The 22,598-nt window shown below is 38.5% G+C and overlaps 1 protein-coding gene across 9 annotated transcripts in view; it reads right to left on the reverse strand.

Moving 5' to 3' along the window:
• Window positions 1-1,079: 1,079 nt before the first annotated feature.
• The window catches only part of OXR1 (oxidation resistance 1), a 327,657-nt gene continuing 306,138 nt past the window's right edge, over window positions 1,080-22,598 (reverse strand). For 6 of the 9 annotated variants that reach the window (XM_068397278.1, XM_068397282.1, XM_068397283.1 and 3 more), the window contains 6 exons: window positions 11,474-11,554; window positions 7,988-8,113; window positions 7,122-7,274; window positions 5,263-5,358; window positions 4,605-4,678; window positions 1,080-3,118 (listed from right to left, as the gene is read on the reverse strand). In XM_068397278.1, coding sequence (XP_068253379.1) covers window positions 2,983-3,118; window positions 4,605-4,678; window positions 5,263-5,358; window positions 7,122-7,274; window positions 7,988-8,113; window positions 11,474-11,554 — 666 coding nt within the window. In that variant the 3' untranslated portion in view covers window positions 1,080-2,982. Of the gene's footprint in view, window positions 3,119-4,604; window positions 4,679-5,262; window positions 5,359-7,121; window positions 7,275-7,987; window positions 8,114-11,473; window positions 11,555-20,585; window positions 20,701-22,598 lie in introns of those variants that run through there. The other 3 variants (XM_068397280.1, XM_068397285.1, XM_068397284.1) reach the window with 2 other exon arrangements.

Below are 22,598 nucleotides of genomic sequence, written 5' to 3' on the forward strand. Positions count from 1 at the left end.
TTTTATGCAGACATGCTAACTCCCGTACAAAAATAAATACACCTAATGTAGTATATATAGGTAAGCAGGAGGATGCAAGCACAAGCCATACGTGAGAAATCATGTTCTTTTGCAGATTATTTGAAAGCAGTAATTAACATAAATAGGATTTAGAGCTGAAAGATGATGTGGTAAGAATCCCAGGTATCTAAGCAAAACATCAAGTTAGTCAATGAACACATCCGAGTACTGTATGCTGAGACACAGTCTTCTGGCACCAAACTATTTCAAAATGTAGCTCATAAATCCTTCAGCATATGTCAAACCTCAAACTCTTTACAATCACAGAAGCGAAACTTGCCAGGAAAGATGGGAAGGAATTATACTGCAGAAAATTCATATTGAATTGAAGGCAGGAGGTACATCAAGACAGTGCCTTTGATCTCATCTATACAATCTTTTATATGTCATACAGAAGTTAACTACACCTTTGGTTAACGAAATTCACGGTCTTTCATTAGAAGACATGCATTACTCTCTGTAGATCCTTTACACAGCTAGTCACATCACTAAGTGTTACCACAGTCATTTAGACTTTAAGTTGACTGTCCTTCTGTTGCTTAACCAATTCAGTATTTACACAACTGTGATTGCTATTGTACTGCTTACTATACTGTTCTTGATTTCCATTTTTTTTTCCCCCATGTGCCTTGCCATGACTGGTCCAATACTCAGAGACATTCAGCTACTCAATATTTTCTGGTCTTATATATAATCTTCAAAGTATAATTCTTTATAAAATTCTTCACATTAGCATTTAAAATCTAAAATAGGCTTTATTTGCAATATGAGCTTAGGATAGAGACTACGCACTTGAATTAATGGGTTTTGTCAGCAGGGCTAATCTGAGATGCTTTTTTTTCTTCTTGAAAATCGCTAAAGACAGCATATTTCACTCTCACCGCTTCCCATTGGGCTTTCAAAACCCAAAAATCCCCAAAAGGATGAGCAAATGCATCTTTATATATTCAGTAAAGTTATTAAATTAACAGCAATAATCTGCATTTGTGCTCCAACTTCTAAATAAACTCCAACTCAAGTTTATTTTTACATATATTTAGATTTATTTGCTATACATCACTGTGACCTTGAAGTACTTAAAATCCATTACAGGATTTTTTTGTTGTTGTAATAATCAGTCTTAACTCCACAAAGACAATAATACTGCTGTGGAAGACCAAACAGGAGGAAAGCCATTTCAATTTATTTACAGTTCCTTGTTTTGTAAACATTTAGTCTACACATTGTACTAAGTTCTAATAAGGATAAAGAGCTATACATAGAGACAGGAAACAAAGCCCTGTATTTCTATTCATATTGAGCATTAGCATATTATAGATGAAACATCTGCCCTTTCTCATCACCATAGCAGTAAGCTGTCTTCAAATAAGTTTTTAGAACTTCCCAGAGATGTAAATATTTTGAAATAATATACACCTACATCTACTTAAGCCAACCAATTTGGCCTTTATTCCATTTCTAGAATAATTTAAAGTGCTATAAGCAACCCGTCAATCAACACTTTTCTATAATAACAAAACTACTTTAAACATTAATTTACAAGGTAATATACAATGTTCATCTGAAATAGCTGAAATTTCAGTACAAAGTCAGTCACTGTCACACTTAACAGCAATTTTTTTGTTTTTTTGTTTTGTTTTGTTTTTTGTTGTTGTTGTTGTTTTGTTTTTGCAGAACATAGAATAAAAGCTTTGAAACAAACAGTTTTGTTGAGCTGTTATTGCCACAATGGCTTATCAATTTTCCTACAAAAGTGGACAAGAGCTACTGGAACTGTATTCTAGCCTGTCATTTATTTTGAGGTCACATGACAGTAAGTTTGCATATTCCACGAGTCTACTGAATTACAATATTGTCTACCTATAGTACATTATCTCATTTTAATCAGAGCTGGTGCTAACTGTAAGTTTACAACATAGACCCACTCAAAAACATCACAACTATTTTTTTTCTTTGGACAGGAATAAGCTATATTCTTGGAGTTGATGTGCTACACGGCTACAACAGTATAACAGTATATATCTGACACTTTATGTTGAAGAAAGATGCATCTGTTTCTGTACTTTTAATGCCCTACTATAGCTACAAATTGTTCACTGAGTTTTGCTTGCTTTAGCCTTTTAATTTTGTGGAAATATCACATTCTTGCATTCCCTTGCTATTTTCTAAGTCCTTGCCACATAGCTCAATATTGTCAGTATTTGTCCCAAACCTGCAGATCATTAACAGCATGTGCAAAACACTCTTTAGTACAATCAGCATGCAGCTAGAACACTTATTAACTGATTTTTTTCTGAACATGAACAATAAACAAGACAAGTGTCACTGTTGACTTCAGATATCTTCTAAGTTCACCGTATGTGTACTGGTATGTGTTAAGAAGGAATGCCAGGCTTCTCATCTATTTGTGGCACCATATGAATTAACCCATCATTGGTCCAGACCAATCTCTGCAGTACTGTTGCCAAATACCCACACACAACTTTCTTCTTATACAGGTTCACAGAGGGCAACTTCATTCATAGACATAATTTGAATACAAAAATAATAACCTATATTCAATGAAGCAGCCCCCTAGCAGGATTGCAGAAAGGTGTGTGTGGGAAACCTGGGAAGCAACTGTAATAAGGATAAGAAAATTTTGTAGGCTGCAAGGCTCAAAGTAACTGATGTTGATTTTTAGTCCACATGGTCTATATTTTGTAAAAGTGTCTACAGCTTAGAAAAAGTAGGACAGTATACTACAGGTGTGAGAGCATGAAAAAAAGTCTGCTACTTCAAAATAATAACTAGATGGCCACGCTGAAAACTTACAAAAAAATCAAAAAGGTAAAACGGTGCGCTATATTGCTCCTAGGGATTTTTGAGCTGCACTGATTCATGTCAGGTTTGGGACAATACCCTGGAGAAATAGTTAAATACTCATTCAAAAGCCCAAATTTCTATGTCTTGAATAATGAAGTCTTCTCGCTTAGAAAGTGTATGATTCCCAAATGTTTTACATGAATGACTTCTTCCATGGTAGAGATCACCATCGAGCCAAAGAGCAAATTCCCCTCTGCAAGACAGACAATGTATTAAACCAATAGGCTGAGGGAGTAAGCATTAAACTTAAGAATGTATTTTTTACTGGGAATTCACGAATAAGGAGGAATTACAGAATTCTTTTTCAACACAAGTACCTCATAGCTGTTGATAAATTTGAAGCTACAAAGATCTTTTCTTTTTCTTTTTTTTTTCTTTTTTTTTTTACTATTTATTATTAATTTGGGAATATCCCTTTCAGATACTCTGAAATAAAAAACTAACCAGAACTCCTCAGCTTTCAGCCTCTTCGATTTATATTAAGAAAAATGCATAACAGTACTCTTCTATGTGAGGAGAATGCTGATAACAAATAAGGGAAACGTTGCAGAAGCTTATGCACTTGCGTGGGGGTGAAAAAAGGGGTGAAACAACATATAGTTTCTGAGACACTGGCATGTCTTCACAGAATCACAGAATGTTAGGGATTGGAAGGGACCTCGAAAGATCATCTAGTCCAATCCCCCTGCCGGAGCAGGATTACCTAGACCATATCACACAGGAACGCGTCCAGGCGGGTTTTGAATGTCTCCAGAGAAGGAGACTCCACAACCTCTCTGGGCAGCCCGTTCCAGTGTTCGGTCACCCTCACTGTAAAGACGTTTTTCCTCATATTTATGCAGAACCTCCTGTGTTCCAGCTTGCACCCGTTGCCCCTTGTCCTGTCAAGGGATGTCACTGAGAAGAGCCTGGCCCCATCCTCATGACACTTGCCCTTTACATATTTATAAACATTAATGAGGTCACCCCTCAGTCTCCTCTTCTCTAAGCTAAAGAGACCCAGCTCCCTCAGCCTCTCCTCATAAGGGAGATGTTCCACTCCCTTAATTATCTTCGTGGCTCTGCGCTGGACTCTCTCTAGCAGTTCCCTGTCCTTCTTGAACTGAGGGGCCCAGAACTGGACACAATATTCCAGATGCGGCCTCACCAGGGCAGAGTAGAGGGGGAGGAGAACCTCTCTCGACCTGCTAACCACACCCCTTCTAATACACCCCAGGATGCCATTGGCCTTCTTGGCCACAAGGGCACACTGCTGGCTCATGGTCATCCTGCTGCCCACTAGGACCCCCAGGTCCCTTTCCCCTACGCTGCTCTCCAACAGGTCTGCCCCCAACTTGTACTTGGGATGGTACAGTTTCAATTCAAGCCTCTTCCAGTTACACATAATTTTCACATTTACATACCTTCAGAATCATATTATCTTGTGTCCATTCTGAATATACCAAGACACCCACGCAAGCAGAGCGTGCAAGGCATCATAACCTTGCAGGGCTGAAACTTGATGCCACACTATGCTGAAGACAAACCTCCTGCTAGCTAAACACCTGACATACTAAATCTTTCTTGGGTGGTAACTGTTGAGTCCTGAGCTATCAAACTGAAGTCAATTCCAAATTTTCTTTTCAAAGGTGTGAAGACATATTAACAGAGTCTAATGACAAAAAGAAATTATAACGTACCCTCCTCCACCAAAAGCAAGGGAATCCATGTCTCCTTTAATGAAGAACATGTTGTCTCCTGTCCATTTGAAAACCTAATGAAAAAAAAAAACAAAACAGACTAGCAAGTTAAAAAACCTGAACTTTTTGTTTGAGTGGAAGGGAAAACAAACATCAGTAAAGGCAGACTATGGGTGGCTAGAGGCCAATCCAATGAAGTTCCCAAGTTTACACAGAAAATTCAGGGAACAGATAGATGCAGACAAAAATTCTCTTACGTTTCATACTATTTAAAATCAGACCATTCCAAAATAGGTCTTCTTTGAGCACTGAAACTTCTACATAATGAAAAATACCAAGAAAACATGCTTAGGTTAGATGATATGACCTTTAAAAGGATGTAGTTTGTGAATTTTCAGACAGACACCTGGCAGAATTTAGGATATGAGAAAAATCTTCAGTACAGTGAAAAAGTCAGGTTGAATACGTTTTTCACTATGCAAACACTACCAATTTACTGTGCACTTATGGATTCTGTGGAAAAACTAGTATGACAACATTTTTTGGGCCAACTCCTAGAACTGTTCAGATTATTTACTGCTATATTTATTCAGTAAGTATCTTAAGATAATGCATATGGGGGAAAAAAGCAAAAGCACACAAAGTTATTATTACGTACCTCAAAATCTGGAGAAAACGTGAACATAAAGGTCTCCCCTGTGCCATAAAAGCCATCACTCACTTTAAATGGTTCAGATGCTAGTGCACCAAAAACCTGTAAGCAAAAATATGCAAGAGAAAATACTTCAGAAAAACTACACAGCACCTGAGAATCTCTAATGATAGTAACTGATAAACAAATCAGGTTGTAAACGTTGCCAGATTTGGAATTCACTACAGTATAAGCCTTACACAGTATCACAGTTCCAAGTGCATTGATTGAGATATGGTATGTTGCTTTGTGGTACAATAAAAAGAAGGTAAGAGAACTCTTTCTCAATAAAAAGTGAACGTAGTAAAAAATAAAAATCAAAGGGATAAAAACTAAACTCAGGAAATTCTCAGAAACAATGTACATATTTTTAAAATTTCAGATCAAAAGGTTCTGCTCCTTCATATGTATCTCTCCTTCCACGTCAACTAGACTATTTTCAGCAAGTTCCTAGCTGTAACTGAGTTATTTTTCATGTAATTTATTCATTCCAATCCAAATAACAGGTAAGCACTGGTTACCCTGTCTTAAAACAGAGACAGATTTTAACTAAGCCTTTGCTGGGTAGTAAAAGTATTCAGTAATAAGAACATCACAACAGTAGTTAAAAAGGTCTAAGGACTGATCATTGGATTTTTAAATCTGATTGAAGTAGTATCAATTTCTCACAAACTAAAATAACTAGAAAAAAAACCCTGCATAATTATGAGAAATCAACTATACCCCATGAAGTACAACCCTCCCAAAATCAGTATTTCTGTTGCTAGTAGGAAGCTTGTTTCAACATCTGCAAGAGCAGAGCAGATGTCAGTACCAAAGCACTCCACTAGCACTCTCTCATTTGTCTGTATGAGAAAGAAAAAACGAAAATGAAGTTTCTGTGGTTTTGTTCACATTAAACAGTGAGTTTAAGAAGCATGGGACTGATGAGAGTGAGACACTGAAGCTAGTGTCCTGACTCGGATTATGTTCAGGATATAAAGTAGCAACTATTTTCTTCTGGCCATCCTAAGAAACTCCTTGGCTGCAGGCAGGTTTTCCAAGCATTCCTTTCCAGGTTGAGCTCTATAGTAGCTGTTAACAAACAAAACTAGGCGAGTGCGAACTTCAGATCAGGAACTCAAAGATTATATACAGTTATCAAACATCTAATAAAGACTGCCCCAGCTCAATTTTGTATTGCCAGTTCAGAACAGCAAGTTTCAGAAATAAAGAATCAAAGTCTCACGCTGGCTGTAATGTTGATCTGTTATTAGAATACTCAAGAAAGGATGTTTGCTGTTCAAACGGTGAGATGTAATCCACTTTCTGGAATTCATACTCCAGTCAAAGTAGAATAGAGCACAACTACAGAGACTCAAGGAACAAAAATTCATTATGCAGCAAAGATCCCGCAGCCCTTGAACAGGAGAGAGATGGTGGCTGCAGCACAGGATGTAGCAAGAAGCATTGGCTGCAGCTGGCAATGATGTTCCAACTCAACAAGTTCTTCCAGAATCAGAAAGTTTTAAAGCACGAGAAATACAGTCTCTAAGTACATTAAAAAAAGAATATTAAAAGTAAATTCAGTAATTGTGTATTATGAGACTCATGCATTGTGACAGCGAAGTTGTATCATTAAAGCATTTTCTAGAAATGTAGTATGTCAGGGGATTGCTTGACAGTGAAACATGTTTTTAAAAGCCTCTACAAAACTACCAAGGGGAAAACCAGCTTGATACACACAATTTTATCTCCCATGACGGACTGATGTGTCAGCTATTCCTCTATACTCCTCAAACATTTTTTTTGATGGGTCCCCTACCTCCATACAAACATTTTCCTACCTGTCCATCACTGTCCTTGATAACCAACAGCACAGGTGTGTCTAATCCCAGCATAGTTCGATACAAAGTCTTCAAGCTCATGCCATGCTTTGAAGTACTGTAGACAAGAGTCCATGGATATCCAATGGTCCGTGGTGGAAGGGACTTTGTGAGCTGTTAAGATAACAACAACCCTCTTTCTTAATACATTTTTTACTATTTTTAGGAATATATTACATATAAATGAAAACTGACTGTGTTCTTCTGAACCACTGCAAGTGGCCTTAAAAGTTAGTTTATAACTTCAGACCAACCCTACAGTTTCACATGTATATTTTCTGTCCCTGGTCTCTCAAGCAGGCTTCTTTTCCTAGCTCTACCAGCGACCCGCAGGAGCATGATTTATCAAGTGAAGAACACGTGTTTGGTAAGGTCTCTAAAAGGTTTATCTAAAGACAGTAAAACCACATAGTTACTCTTGCGTAACAATACTATGTCTCAGTACTAGGGAACTAGATCATTCAAGTCAACAGGTAACATGCTGAAGTGTAAAGAGTGCTTAATCTCTTGTTCCTGTACCTTTGAACACAATCAGCCTTGATCCAAACCTTCAATAAACACATTCAATGAGGTGATTTGGACAGCAAGAACTGAAGTGAATGCCAAGCTGTTTTCAAGGAAGAATGAAATAAGAGCAAAGACTAGTGTTGTCGTGGTGTACTGAAAGTTATGATAAGAAAAAAGGCAACATTTTAGCTATGAATTGTGTTGTGCTTATGCAGTTAATATCATACAAGGTCCTCCTACTGGCGTGTTTTACGCTATCGTCATAGCATTTGTGATACATTAATGCACAATACTGAAAAATGTCATATATAAGTTAATACCTTTTCAATTTGTTCTGGCTGTAGTAATTCACTGGGATCGCTAAGATTTGGCCGGAATGCTTCAGGCTCCAGGTCTGTTTTGATATTTGTTGCCTGTTTTGAATTGATATCTTCTCTTGTTGTTATCTACAAGAAGAGAACAAGAAGAAAATAAGTATTTGCAATTCTATTAGCAGCGAAGATAAACCTTTCAGGTTTAGAATCATGCAGTTACTGATTTACAGTTATGCAACTCCTTCAAAAGTTAAGAAATCCATTAGATTTGATCTGACCAAGATTTCCACTGCTCCCAACAGCAAGCCAGTACTCAACTATATACTAAAAATAAATTACAGAGACACCTCTCAGAAGAAAGCTATAGTTTTATGCTAAAAAACAAAAAACAAAACAAAACGAGTCCTCATACACAGCTGAAGGACTTCAAATGCTTTTCAGAGGTCAGCTTACACAGTGCTTGCATCTTAATACCAACACAGTATTCACATTAAATATAATTAAAAAACCCAGACAGAAAAGCAACTGAAACTTCACCACAGACATTCTCAGCAGTTCTGAATCAATACTCTTTTAGAGTACTTGTGAAAGTTTTCAGATGTGCAGTAGACATGTGGAAAGACTGCAGTAAAGTATTTTGAGTAAAGCATCTGAGTGGAGCCCTAGGAATATCGCTGCTCCGTAAGTTGATCTGCTGGAGTACTTATGGGAATCAAAGAAGAAAGAATTGAGAGGGTGAGGAGGACAAAGCAGCAGTAATACTTATGTTGCATGGTGAGCTTTGGGGTCTGGCAAAGATGCACTATCCATGAAGATCCTGTAGTAGTTTAAAATATTGCCCCATGCATCTACCCTATTGAGCTGTTGTAGATCACCGTTTAGTGGAGGTGGCAGAAGGCCACAAAACTCATCAAATATCATAGTTCATGGAAGCTTCTTCCCCCAGTCCACATTCATTGGCACTTTCAAGCTAAAGTGCCATGTGCTGACAACTAGACTACCTGAGACCCAAACAGGTTTCCTTCTATAAATCTTAATTCAAGGACAGTTAAAATTTGCTGTGGGGATAGTGAAATCTGCCAGAGGAATAGGACAAAGTGAAGGAAGTTAGTAACTTAAGCCACTGTAGCAAGAATTATTAAAATGTTCAGAGATTTGCTAAAGAAGAAAAGTCTTAATGAGTGCATGTGATTAATTTATCAGCCTGAACCAAGTTTCACTGAAAGCCAGACTGTCCAAATCAGTTAAAGCCTAAATTCTGAGAATTTCAAGAAAATACCTGCCAAAACCACCTGCCAACTCCAGAATAATAACCAGCGTTCGCCAGATATCTCATACTCTAAACACACAGGACACAACTATGGTATTTCACATACCACCACAATAAACTTTGCCAGGCTTTTGCAAAGAGAGCTTTCTTAGTTAACAAAAGAAAAGCCGAATCAAAGAAAACTCTGCAATACAGATAAGACTATTTAAACAAATACATCCACCTGAGCCAAAAAACAGGATATCCCTTTCCTCTACCTCAAGAACTATGAAAAAAGTTACTACTACAAACTCCTGTTACTTAAAAATAGGCAAAGTATCAAAGTATATTCATACAATAACTTAATTACCATATTAATTCTCAACTCAAGAAAAGGTGCACTTAAAGAAAGTGAGTATCAAACAAGCAAAAAGCTCAAGCCTTCCATTTTTCAATGGAAGGTAACAAGCATTTCCAATTTAAACCAGGCACTAATTTCATTATCACAACAAAAAAAAAGTATATGCATTTATCCATACAGCTTCATGTAGAAAAAGATGACCTACAGACTGCATTATAGAGTGCTATCTATAAAACATTATTTGGTAATCCAACTCTTCTCCACCTTAAATGCATTTCATCCATCATATACTACTGCTTCAACTCCATAAAAGTCAGCATTGTTCAAGTATCCAGAAGAAAGTTTATTCCCTTTGTAATTCTTTAATTCTGATTAAAGTGCACCACGCAAAACATGAATAATTTGGCTTGAAGTGGGGGAGGGGTTGTGGGTTTTGTGGTTTTTTTATGTTTGTTGGATTTTGTGCCTTTTTAAAATTATTATTATTACAGCAAATCAACTTTCTTCTAGGAAGAATACTGCTTTGTAGAAGTGGACAAAGACAGGTGTCTGTTCAAAGGTATCTGTTTGACAGAAGGCAGTGTAGTTTCGAAACTTGCAAATTTATTTCCTGCTAAACGTTGACAGAGCAGACTGACCTGTAGTCATTCTAGGGGCTTCCAAGGTTAATACCTGCCACGCAGTTTACACCACAAATGCTTAAATGGCCTCAAAGGAGAGAGTTTATAGGCTCCAGCCCATCACATCAGATTTTTCAAGTCAGCCTAAACCTTGAGTTTGGGCATTCCAGGAGAAAGGTATTTGGAAAGAGCTCTTGCACTTCCAGGATATTAATACAAGGATTCTTCACTAACACTTGCGAGAAACAGAATTTTTTTGTTCTCAAGTGGGAATGAAAATTTTTTTGCAAACTTTCTGATTTTCCCATAGAAGTATAACTGCAGCTTTTGGGTTCATGCTCATTATTGATTTATGTAACTGTACTACTTACAAAACATTTTAAAGCAATTAATTACTGATAATTAAATAAATAAATAAAAGAGCTAAGAAAATGTTTTCTTATGTGTAATTTCACATAAGAACAGAACTGAAACTTTTTATAGTTTCAGCAGTCAATTATTACAGGAAAACAAACACTCAATGCTTCTAAGCAGTTCTAAGCAATGCTTTCCATCAGTAAGTTATATATGATGTACACAGCAGCTAACAATTTTATAATTATCAAAGAACTAAGAAACACCTGAAGAGGATGCAAGTATCAGTTTAAGTCCATGTCAGTAAACCTTCAAAAATCGAACCAAAGTACTGTTTTCGAAGTACTGTTTTTGGAACAGACAGTTCCATTACCAGCTCCACGTGTATGACCGTTGCCATGTCGAACTGCCTCAGTTACCTGTTTGTGTAATGGAAAAAATACTTACCTATTCCATAGAAGTTGTGAAGCTTCATACTTGCCAAGTACTGTGAGATTCTTGATGAAAGATTCCTATATAAAATTAAACATCCATGCAACAAGGTTTTGGATTCTTCACCTGGTTTGCATTCTTTTTAGGAAAGCTTCTATCTAACACAACACACCAGTCTAAAGTGGAAGTTAAAACACATCACTCCAAGACAAGCAGTACTGAGAACAAATTTGCAAATTCTGACAGAAAATTCCTGTTTGAAAAAGTTGGAAGTAATAATTCCATCATAAAATTACTGATTCCATCATAGCATTGCACAATTAAATACATCCAAAACAAAGGAATTTTCTGCTGGATCCTTGTAGTGCTGTAGACAAGACAAACCCACTGAGCGTGGGACTTGGCCTGATCAAAGACACTACAAAGAAAGATGTTTTAGTATCTGGAGATGGGGTTTAAACTACTGAAGAGAGCACCTGGAGACGTCTGCAGAGTGTGCGCAGTTCTTCGCTATTTAGAGCATCGATCCTGCGGTGATACTCAGCCACTGACACTACCTGAATATGGAGACAGGAAGACAATAATTCCACTGACAGTTGAAGAAAAGTAAAAAGGTAAGAAAGAAAAAAGTGGACGAGAGTAATGAAGGGAAAATGTGCAATGATAACAAACACACAAGAAGGGCTAAAAGATGTTTGTTTCTGCAGGGACAATGCACATGTGGGTGATTGTAGACGTATGAGTAGACACAGCAAAATTACAAATTAAACACTAATGGCGCTAGCAGTCAGATATATCTCACTGCTCTAGGATGAACATAGAACTGATAGAGGAGCACATGAAGTTACCAGTATCAGGATGCTAAATTAGAAGTCAATCTGAGTTGCATGCCTTAACCCAAACTCTTCGGCCCAAAGTCCTCTCAAACACTCTTTACACCCAGATTAATGAATCCTGTGAACCTGGTTTGCTTTCCTGGATAAAGATTAGAAGCAAACCTCAGGCTTCTCAGTTGGTGCTGACTCTTCTATCTGGCAGTAAAGATACAGTTAAAGACAAGGTAACATTTAATAACTCCCCAATACCACCTCACAATAATTTTATTCTGGACTTTCTGTTCACCTCCAAAGATTCAGGAGTTGCTCATCTGTCAACACATTCGCTCCAAATAGCGCCTCTTCTTTGGCAAGAGGTGTACAGCCAGAAAGCCTTTAGTCAGAAAGCTCTAGAACATGCTGTTCTGGTGCAACAAGCTGGCTAAAGGACTACAACAGTCACTTTGATGTAATTACAGCAAATAATGTGATTTTGAGAAAGACTCAAAATCATCATTTATATGAAAGCATCTTAAAACAGCTGGTGGAGAGATTAAATGGATGTCCCATGTAGTAAGAGTGTATTAAAAAATTCTAGAGCCTACCACAGTGCAAAGGAAGATAACCACAAGTCCAGCAGCTCCCCATCTACCTGCCCCTACTACAAGGAGTATGGCCAGATACTCGCCACTGTCCTGAGTACAGAGCCCACAGTCATGCATGACTGGCTCTTGAGCAGCGATGGTTCACTCTACCCCATGCAACTGCAAGGCAAGGAAAAAGGAATACTTGTGACATCCAGTTTTATTACTGAATAATCAGTAATTACTAGCACTCAATTTATTTCCACCATTTTCTAGTGTTCTCTTAAAAAATATCAAGAAAATTGTTGCAAATTGTATTGGTTTGTGCATTCTCAGAGTCAAGTAGCTATATGCAAAGCTTTAACACTATTCCACTCAAGAATATAAGTGATAGTGTAGTTTTATCCTTTTATTTGCTATGACAGTTCATTGCAAATTATACTGTTCACACCAGCACCTTATGAATGTAATCCTGAAAAGCAGTAATATGAGGACCCTGTAAGCCCTGTTGGTTCTTTAAGCTTAGCCCCTATCACATGAGAGACAGTAGTTAACCTACAACGGGCCATAAATGTGTAAAAAAAAGAAAAAAAAAAATCTCATCATCCCCAACACTATTATACAGTTGCTGTTTCACATACTGGAATATAGACAATTTCATAGGCAATGCCATCTTGCCTTCAACTGGTCAAACGCATACTCTATCACCATCCTGCACCTGGGAACTGCTTATCAACCCTTTTGCTCAGTGATCAACTATCTGACACACCTTTTCATGTGACATGGGGGTGCTTGCATCCTCAGAACAGTGTGCACAAGGTATTTTGATAACTTTCTTACCTGAGAGGAATACTTATCCAAGAATGTACACAATAATAGCTCCTAGGCACCCTGAACCTGTTGCACACCATCACATTACATCTTCACATTTGTTTTGTGAACAAAAGCCTGCATAGTGGCAGACCATTGGTATGCAATGACAAACACCATAAATAGCATGTCATAGGAATCTCAAACCATCAACAGGAAAATTAAGGGCAAGGAATCCACTCTCTCAAACCCTGTGCTTATTTTAAGTATACAGTCCACACTAAATTCTTTAAGTTAAGAGAAACTGTCTCAAGGTTATCCACTCATCACTGAACTAGGCTTTAAATGAGTGCGCATTAAGATACCTCAACAGTTCAGCTACTGTAGCTGACCTTCTGTAAAATGCTTACAGTTTAGGTCAACATGATTTTTGCTTTGCAGTGGACAAGATTAAGTACTTCAGGATTCTGTAGCTCATTTAATCATGAAGTCATGTATGTCTAAGCCTACTGGCAACTACCTTCTACAACTTCATTCAGGAATTGATCGAGATGTATCTTGAAAACAGCCAGCATTTTGTCCCTGAAAGGCTTGAGAGGGCTGTTTTGAAATGTTAGTAGTATCATTAGTTAAAAGTTTATTCTGTTTTATAATCTGGTTTAATTCATAGTCTGCTTATGCTGTTTCCTCTTCCACCAAGATTTCTTAACTTTCCTTCTTGCAGTCATATTCATCCTCTATTCTATTTTACCAAGCTAAATAAACCAGTGATTTTCTTCCCTTCCCCCCTCTGCCCCTATGTCAGCTGTCTGTTCTCCTTATCATTCCAGGAGGTACTTTCTACCTCATTGCACTTTGAACTTTTATTCTTAAACACAGAACTTCATTAGTTTTTCACACAGTATTAGAAATACCTGGAAAGCACAGTCTTTCATTCGTGAAAGACAAATGCAGGTCTGTATGCATCATACTGGGCTGTGGTTTTCAGTACAGAGTGTTTCTTTGTAATAAAATTCTTTAATTTTTGGGCAGGTAGCAGTGGATGCCATTTATCTGTATTTCACCAAGGCTTTTGTATTCTATCCTATAGTAGCCTTGCAATCAAATCAGTTATGTATCAAACGCGTGAAGAACAAGGCTGAAAAACTGGCTGGACCACTGGGCTCAAAGGGTTGATGTTATCGATGGTTAAGGACAGGAACAGGCTTCCCAGGGAGGCTGCAGAATCGCCATCCTTGGAGGCTTTCAAAGTTTGACTGAGCAAGGTCCTGAGCCAATCTGGACAAGTTCTTACATTTAAGTTCTTAAGGACAAGGCTTTCCAAATGCCAATACAGTCCATGTCCTTACACAGAAATTGCTAAATCGCACAAAATTGTAGAGATCTAAGTATTCTGCTCAGGATTAAAGTGCAGGCCTACCTATATGAGTTTGCTATGTGCTTTAGGTACTGCGCTCTCCTCACCATGCCATATCAGCATCCAGTTTCCTTGATACCCAAAGGTACTTTTTGAGGAGCAGGAAGTGTTCCTGAAGGACCTTCTGTTTGCTCTCTAGTTATTTTCTGCTTCAAAAAGAATGCAGGAGGAGAGAAGAACAGCTAAACCTCTCATGGTTAATCTGGGCACTGGTTGGAACAGATCAAAACAAATAATGCCTATAGACAGGAGATTAGCGTGCTCCAGTGCAAAAAAAGATTCTGCTTAGGGACTTGGAACAGTCTACCACAGGACAATTCCAAGGGCTAATCAAGTTTGAAATGACATGGGATATATCCTCAGAGAGCTAATACTACCTGATCTATTCATAATAGCAACATTGATGAGAAAACATGGGACAAGTCGTATGACTCTTGTAGCGTGAATGCTTTTCAGCTTGACTCCCCACACCATGTATATTTGAGTTAACCACTCAGCAAAACACACAGTTTTAATATTTAATGCAGTAAGTCAAATTGAGGGTTTGCATACTAATGATTCAACCAATCAAGAGGCTTAGTAGTCTCCTTTTGGAGAAACTCATGTTTGTAATCCTTGTTTTTCTGAAAGTATGTCAGAGTACCTAACTCTTGTGAGCCATTCTGCCATACGCAGTGAGCAAAAAAAGAACTCGAGACTCCTAATAGGGAACTTTTTTATCCTTCAACAATACACATGCAAACACAGTTACAATTGTTTGAATGTCTATGAAGGACAGTTTGTCATGGAGACGGTGACACATCAGCCCTTTCAGCTACTGGTCATATCAATCTGCTATACGCAGCTGTGAACACAAGAAGTGCTTACACCAGCGAGGCATTCCTCTGCCAGTTTAACAAAGCCACGAGTGACCAACACGGACCCACCAAAGGCATGTTTGCTAACAGGGACGTGTAATTGTTGCCCTCAAACCAAGTACAGCTAAACTTTCAGAGTTAACAAGTAGCTGAAACTGTCTCCTTAGAGAAAGGGATGGTCTTATCAGAGCTGAACAGTGCTTCTGATAGATAAGAATGGAGAAAGCGCTAACGGTACAGGCAGTTCTCTTCAACGTAAGTTATCTATACCCTCATGATCAACTGTGAATATGAAATAAGAAACAAATATTAAGGAAGAGAATGAAAGCTGAACAATTTTACTCTGAATCTTAATACATCTGTGTAAAATCAGGTGAACTGCAAGCTTCATAAACATTATTTTAATTAAATATCCTAACTAAAGTTCCAGGATATTTTGTTGAAAAAATAAATGCCAATGTAATTTCATCAGGCTGTTTACAGTTACTCCAAAATACCAGTCTGTTTCCAATTCATCCGTAAATGGGGAGGGGGAAGAAAGGATCAAATCCTTTCTAAAGGCTGTAAATATCTTCTAATGAAAATGACAGATGTATCTGTGAACTGAATGCTGTTACAAATATTTTAAGAGAAAACAGTTTTTCAAACACAAAATGTGTTTCCTCACAAAATGTTAGACACTGCTTGAGAAAAAGCAATATTGAAGAAGCAGTCTTCTCCATCACAAATGTGATTATTTGGGACATACTGATTACATTACAATAATGCACTAATACACGGGGTCTGCCACACCAGATACACAGTTATACTGTATCATTCGGAAAAAAACCTAAGACTAATTTAATTTGATTAATTTTTAATGAGTGTGGCTTCAAAGCTAACCATTTTCTGTCTCATGTGGTTTTCAGCCACTCTACTGGTGACAAGGAAGGGAAGGTAAAGAGCCAGCCATTTTAAGCAGAGGAGAGGGACTGGAGAACCACAGCAGTCCCTTGGATTGGCTGGCACTGCAGTTCCTTCTCTCTTTCAGGATCTTTAAAACTGTCCATCTCGGAACTGTTCTGCACACCAAGGTGTTTTCCAGAGCAGGGAAAGAAGAGCTGAGTAGGTTACGTGACAGCAACATTCTACCTGTGATCAGAACTGTCCCCACAGCTTTGCAGGATGGACTGGTAAGTATCTGCCTCAGAGTGCTCTAAGCTCACAGCAACCACACCAAGCTGTAATTAACACATACTGAAGATAAAATAAAATATCTGCAATAACCAGAATTAATAAATGAACTTGAGAAGAAAGCAATAAAAGCCTGCAGCACACAAAGTGTTACACTGAGTCTAGAAACCTTTATAACAAGCTATTTTTTCAAGACATGAAAAATCACTAATTTGAGTGATATTATAATGCCAGCAAGAGAACTAAAGTTAACATGGGCAAACATTAAACAGAGTTTAGGATGTTTGTGCAAAGAACTAAGAATTAGATTTATGAAAATTGCTTTCTTAAAGAGGCAACTTGACTCATTTTGTCCAAAGAAAAAAAAAGATCTGTAGCAGCATTACCAATAAAACCCGGCTCTCTTGCAAAACAATTTAAGGAAGTTTCAGCACTAGCAAGCAGAGAAACCAGAGGTTCAGTTGCTGAAACCACAGCACCTGGTAGTACCCGACCTCAAGGTGCCACTCCAGGAGAAGGCAGGCTGAGCAAGGTTACATCTCAGTTCGGACAGTGCCATGCAGAGATCCTCTCAGGTATAACAAGAAAGTGCTATACATGCTTATAAGTAGGTAGTTGAATCACAGCTCAGTATGGAAATGTTTGTCTCTTATTTTAATCAGAAAAAGGATCAACTAAGGACCAACTTCAGATTGCACTGACCATTAAAAACATACAGAGAAAATATAAGCCTCTACTACTCATTTGTTTTCTTTCAACTTACAATCAACCTTTTTAAATGTTCATCTGCTACTATACTTTGCATTTGTAGTGAGGCCTAATATTTCACAGTTACAAAAAATGTAAACAATGTAACACCCAATAATTAAATAGAAGATCTAGTTGTGGTATGATGCATAAATCCCCTAATTATTTAGGACGGTGGGTATAGCAAATAACTCATCAGCTGTCTGGGGCCCCCAACATAAGGACATGGAGATGCTGGAATGAGTCCAGAGGAGGGCAACGAAGTTGATCAGAGGGCTGGAGCATCTCTCCTATGAAGACAGGCTGAGAGAGTTGGGGTTCTTCAGCCTGGAGAAGAGAAAGCTCCAGAGAGACCTCATAGCAGCCTTCCAGTACCTGAAGGGGGCCTACAGGAAAGCGGGAGAGGGACTTTTTACAAGGGCATGTAGTGATAGGATGAGGGGGAATGGTTTTAAACTGAAAGAAGGTAGATTTAGATTAGACCTCAGGAAGAAATTCTTTCCTGTGAGGGTAGTGAGACACTGGAACAGGTTGCCCAGAGAAGTTGTGGCTGCCCCCTCCCTGGGAGTGTTCAAGGCCAGGCTGGATGGGGCTTTGAGCCACCTGGTCTAGTGGAACAGTGTCCCTGCCTGTGTCAGGGGGGTTTGGAACTAGATGATCTTTACAGGCCCCTTCCAACCCAAACAATTCTATGATCTCTATGATCAAGGAAAGGTTCTAGCTTACTATCAGTGGAAGAACAGTACTAGATTGCACTTTGCTTTTTTATTTTTTTGAAAAGACTGAGACCGTCACTGCACTATTATTCTAAAAGAATACCTTAGTATGGAAAGCTGACTTGAAAAGATCTTTTGTAGCAGTATTACCGGATTGATGCAGCCTTGCAGTTCTGACATCTACAGGGATGAAGTACGAAATTCTCATCTTTCACATGTAAGCCCCTATTATTTTATCTCCATAACAGCCAAAGAACTACAGCCATTAGCTTACGAACTAGTTAACCAATAAAGTCAAGAACCTCAGAGGCTGTGCAAGTCTCAAATCATTCAAGCTATTAAAACCAACACCACTGTAATTCCCTTTGCATAATATCTTACGAATATAAAAGCCAAAGATAAGTTTTTGTTGGTTTTGTCCCCTTTGGCTGTGCTGCCTATGGAAGTTATGCAAAGCATTTGGACAAGCATTCCCAAAGAAGGCAATCCACCTTTTGTACTCTTGCATTGTTCTGATGTCCTTTTGCTCTAAAGTGCTTTGACAGAAAGAATGGTTGCCTGCATTTCTGACATTCTAGAAACTTACTGGCATCTCTTCTGTTGCAGTACAATAAAGAGACACAGTAAATACCAAACAGATTTACTAAAGAAGTGGCAAGCCAACATTACTGGCTTTTTGAAGGTGGAGTATAATGCATTGGGTAGTCATCAAAGTTTTGATCTCTTATCTTGGAAAAGTATCGAACTCTTACAATGCTCAGCCCAAATTTACTCTATCACCACAAAAATAACAAAGGCATTTCAGGTAAATAAGCCAGGGTGACTTAATTGCTTCAAGCAAGCATTCCTCTTTTATTGTATCACTCCATTTGGTCCAGCAATTATGTTATTTCACATCAGATAGGTTTTCATCCAAATTTCAGAACAACCACTAATGAAACATTTAGTCAAAAACCTGTACTTCCTATATGCTGCCAGTCTCTTTAACATGCTTCCCACTTTGTCTTGCATAACTGAGAAGTAATGGTACCAATAGTCCTTCCCTCGTTTCTGTAAGAAGGTTACACTTGCACATTAGCTTTACGATCATTCATTGAAGAAAAAAAAAACAATTTCAGGAACAGAGCATGTCTTGTCAACATAGCGACATTTTAAAAATATTCCCATCCGTAGATACTTCTATACCCTTTTTTCCGATTTCACTTGTTTTACACATTAAAATAACCTGTTCTTTACTTCTCTCACAGCAAAGAAGACTCTCATACAGTCTTCTTCAGTTTAACCTCTCCTTAAGACCTGATAACTATTGCTTTTATTAGCACAGCTGGACTCTTGGCTAAAATGAAGCTTTAGTCCTAAAAGAAATAATTATGACAAGGGAAACCAGTAGTTTTTCATTAGCTGGGCTAGATATATCCATGTATCTACATACATAGGTATTTATTAAAGAACACATTCTTGGTAAACTTCAGATACCTTTTACACTGCTACAGGGTATGCTCAAATTACATTTGAGTTTATTTAGGAATTACATCTCCATTCTACATTCCATTGCCACAAAGGGAAATGAAGAGCCTATTATTTCAAAAATATTTAGTTAGTTAAGAACATGTGTTTACAGAATCAGTTGTTGCCACATGACAATTTAATATTCTGCAAGTAACCTGGCTACAAATAAAGATCAAAACAAAAACTGAAGTCAACAGCACCTCCAAAAGAAGTGTGGACCGAAACTCAGAGATCTGGAACTCTTAAAAAGAGAGTAAAAAGCCTGTCTCTGGCAGAGTCTGAATGACAAATATCTTCCAGATCTATCAGCTGGTAAAAGGACAAGCAGTATATTGTCAAGATCGCTTCCTCCCTTATCCCAAAGATGTTACTGTTTTGCAAGTCTCACTGAGAACCATTTCCTTTACATACTACTACTAATTTAAGTCTTTTGGGGGAAAACAACACTGACAAAACACCACAGTTACTTTCATCAATCTAAGAAACTGAAAAAACAGTGGTACTAATCTCCTTCATTATAAACTGAGAGTAGGACTACAGCATACTCATCTCCATCAATTTAGAAGTATTATCAGACCTTCAGATGGTTGAATGACTTCTGAGAAGGTATAATCAAATGGTAACTCAGGAGATTAACATTTTCCTAACTAAATGCAAATGCAAAATACTGTTCCCTATATTTAGCTGTAAATCACATTTTTGTCAAAAAAAATGCATTACTCCAAATGAAAAAAGAAAAAACCCACCCTAAAACTGCTGAACCCCTTAATGCTCAAAGTAGTTTCTCTTCTCTAATGCCAATGGAATACCAGCAACTAGGTTATGCACCTAAAAGTAATGAAAATTTGTGACTTAGCATCCTGTTTACACATACAAAATTTAAACTTCCAGAAACTGTTTCTGCACCACAACATCACAAGAATGCAAGAACAGAAATAAACATACTACACTGAAAATTACCAGAGCGTATTTATGATTAACTGGCTGGTGTTTTCTTCCCTTCTTCCCACACCAGAGATGAGACATTTCCCTTCTAAAAATAAAATGAGACTAAAAAATAAATTAAAAAAAAATATAAATCATTCCAGGCTGTTTGAAAGCATTCTCTGTACCTGCTGTCAGTTCCAGGCACAGGCAGAGAGCCCCACGATGGTGACAGGATAGTTTGCTAGATGCACACATTTGACTGACGTGGCAGGGAGCAAATGAGCGGGTGTACAGTAGGGGGATGTATCACAAATGATGACGGTACAGAAGAAGAAAGGTTTCCTGTATTCAAGTGTGGTTGCAGAGCACTAGTACGTTAAAAAGACTAAAATATTTAAAGAAACAGAACAACTTAATTTTTCTTATACAATACTGAAGAATAAAAAAAAAATCCCCAAGAACTGCTTGCAATATTGTTACACTATAAACAAGTTCTAATGGTAACAAATTTGCACTCAATGTTAAAATAATAGTTTGTCTTACTTATGTTGACAACTGTGTATAAATCCTGTCAGTTATTTCTTAGAGTCCAGAAACAGTTAAAAAAGTGGTCACTGAAGTTTTTTAAAAAATATTATTTTTAAAAAAGTTTTAAAGCATTCAGGAACTGTTGGCCTCACAGTATTTTCAGTTTTGTAAGCTACAAAAGACACTGAATCCTTTTTTTCTATAAGCTAAACCTGCTGTATGGGTTAAATGTCAGCCCCAGCAATAAAGTATTTTTGGAATCGTGATTTAATTTTTCTTCTTAAGGAAAGATATTTATTTAAACATGAGTGTGCTACACAAAGCAACCCTTTAACAATTTACTTGTAGTAGCACTTGGAGGCTTTTTTCCCCCCTCCTCTCTCCTCCAAGAACACCCAGTGCTCCGAGTCCTGCATAAAAGTGTTAAACCGGCCAGGGCAGCGGCAGGCAGCATCACAACAACATTAAAACATTGCTCACTCATGCTATTGCACTGTGATCTAAAAGCCAAGATGCCCAAACAGAGAAAACTAGTTCCAGAACTTGTACTTAACTACACTGCACACTCTGCACTGCAACGCCTCACTGTACAATAGTGTCTAGGATCATAGAATCATAGAATGGTTTGGGTTGGAAGGGACCTTAAAGATCATCTAGTTCCAACCCCCCTGCCACAGGCAGGGACACCTTTCCTCTAGACCACATTGCTCAAAGCCTCATCCAATCTGGCCTTAAACACTGCCAGGGAGGGGGCAGCCACAGCTTCTCTGGGCAACCTGTTCCAGTGTCTCACTACCCTCACAGTAAAGAATTTCTTCCTAGTATCTAATCTAAATCTACCCTCTCTCAGTTTAAAACCATTCCCCCTCATCCTGTCACTACTTGTCCTTGTAAAAAGCCCCTCTCCCGCTTTCCTGTAGGCCCCCTTCAGGTACTGGAAAGCTACTATGAGGTCTCCCCAGAGCCTTCTCTTCTCCAGGCTGAAGAGCCCCAACTCTCTCAGCCTGTCTTCATAGGAGAGGTGCTCCAGCCCTCCGATCATCTTCGTGGCCCTCCTCTGGACTCTTTCCAACAGGACCCTGTCCTTCTTATGTTGGGGGCCCCAGAGCTGAATGCAATACTCCAGGTGGGGTCTCACGAGAATGGAGTAAAGGGGCAGAATCACCTCGCTTGACCTGCTGGCCACGCTTCTTTTGATGCAGCCCAGGGTATGGTTGGCTTTCTGGGCTGCAAGCACACTGCTGGCTCATTTTGAGCTTCTCATCAACCATTACCCCCCAAGTCCTTCTCCTCAGGGCTGCTCTCAATCCATTCTCCACCGAGCCTGTATTTGTGCTTCGGATTGCCCTGACCCACATGCAGACCTTGCACTTGGCCTTGTTGAACTTCATGCACTTCGCACAGGCCCAGCTCTCAAGCCTGACAAGGTCCCTCTGGATGGCATCCCTTCCCTCCAGCGTGTCGACCACACCGCACAGCTTGGTGCCGTCGGCAAACTTGCTGAGGGCGCACTCAATC

The sequence above is a fragment of the Nyctibius grandis genome, chromosome 3 (assembly GCF_013368605.1).
Source record: "Nyctibius grandis isolate bNycGra1 chromosome 3, bNycGra1.pri, whole genome shotgun sequence".
Taxonomy (NCBI): domain Eukaryota; kingdom Metazoa; phylum Chordata; class Aves; order Nyctibiiformes; family Nyctibiidae; genus Nyctibius; species Nyctibius grandis.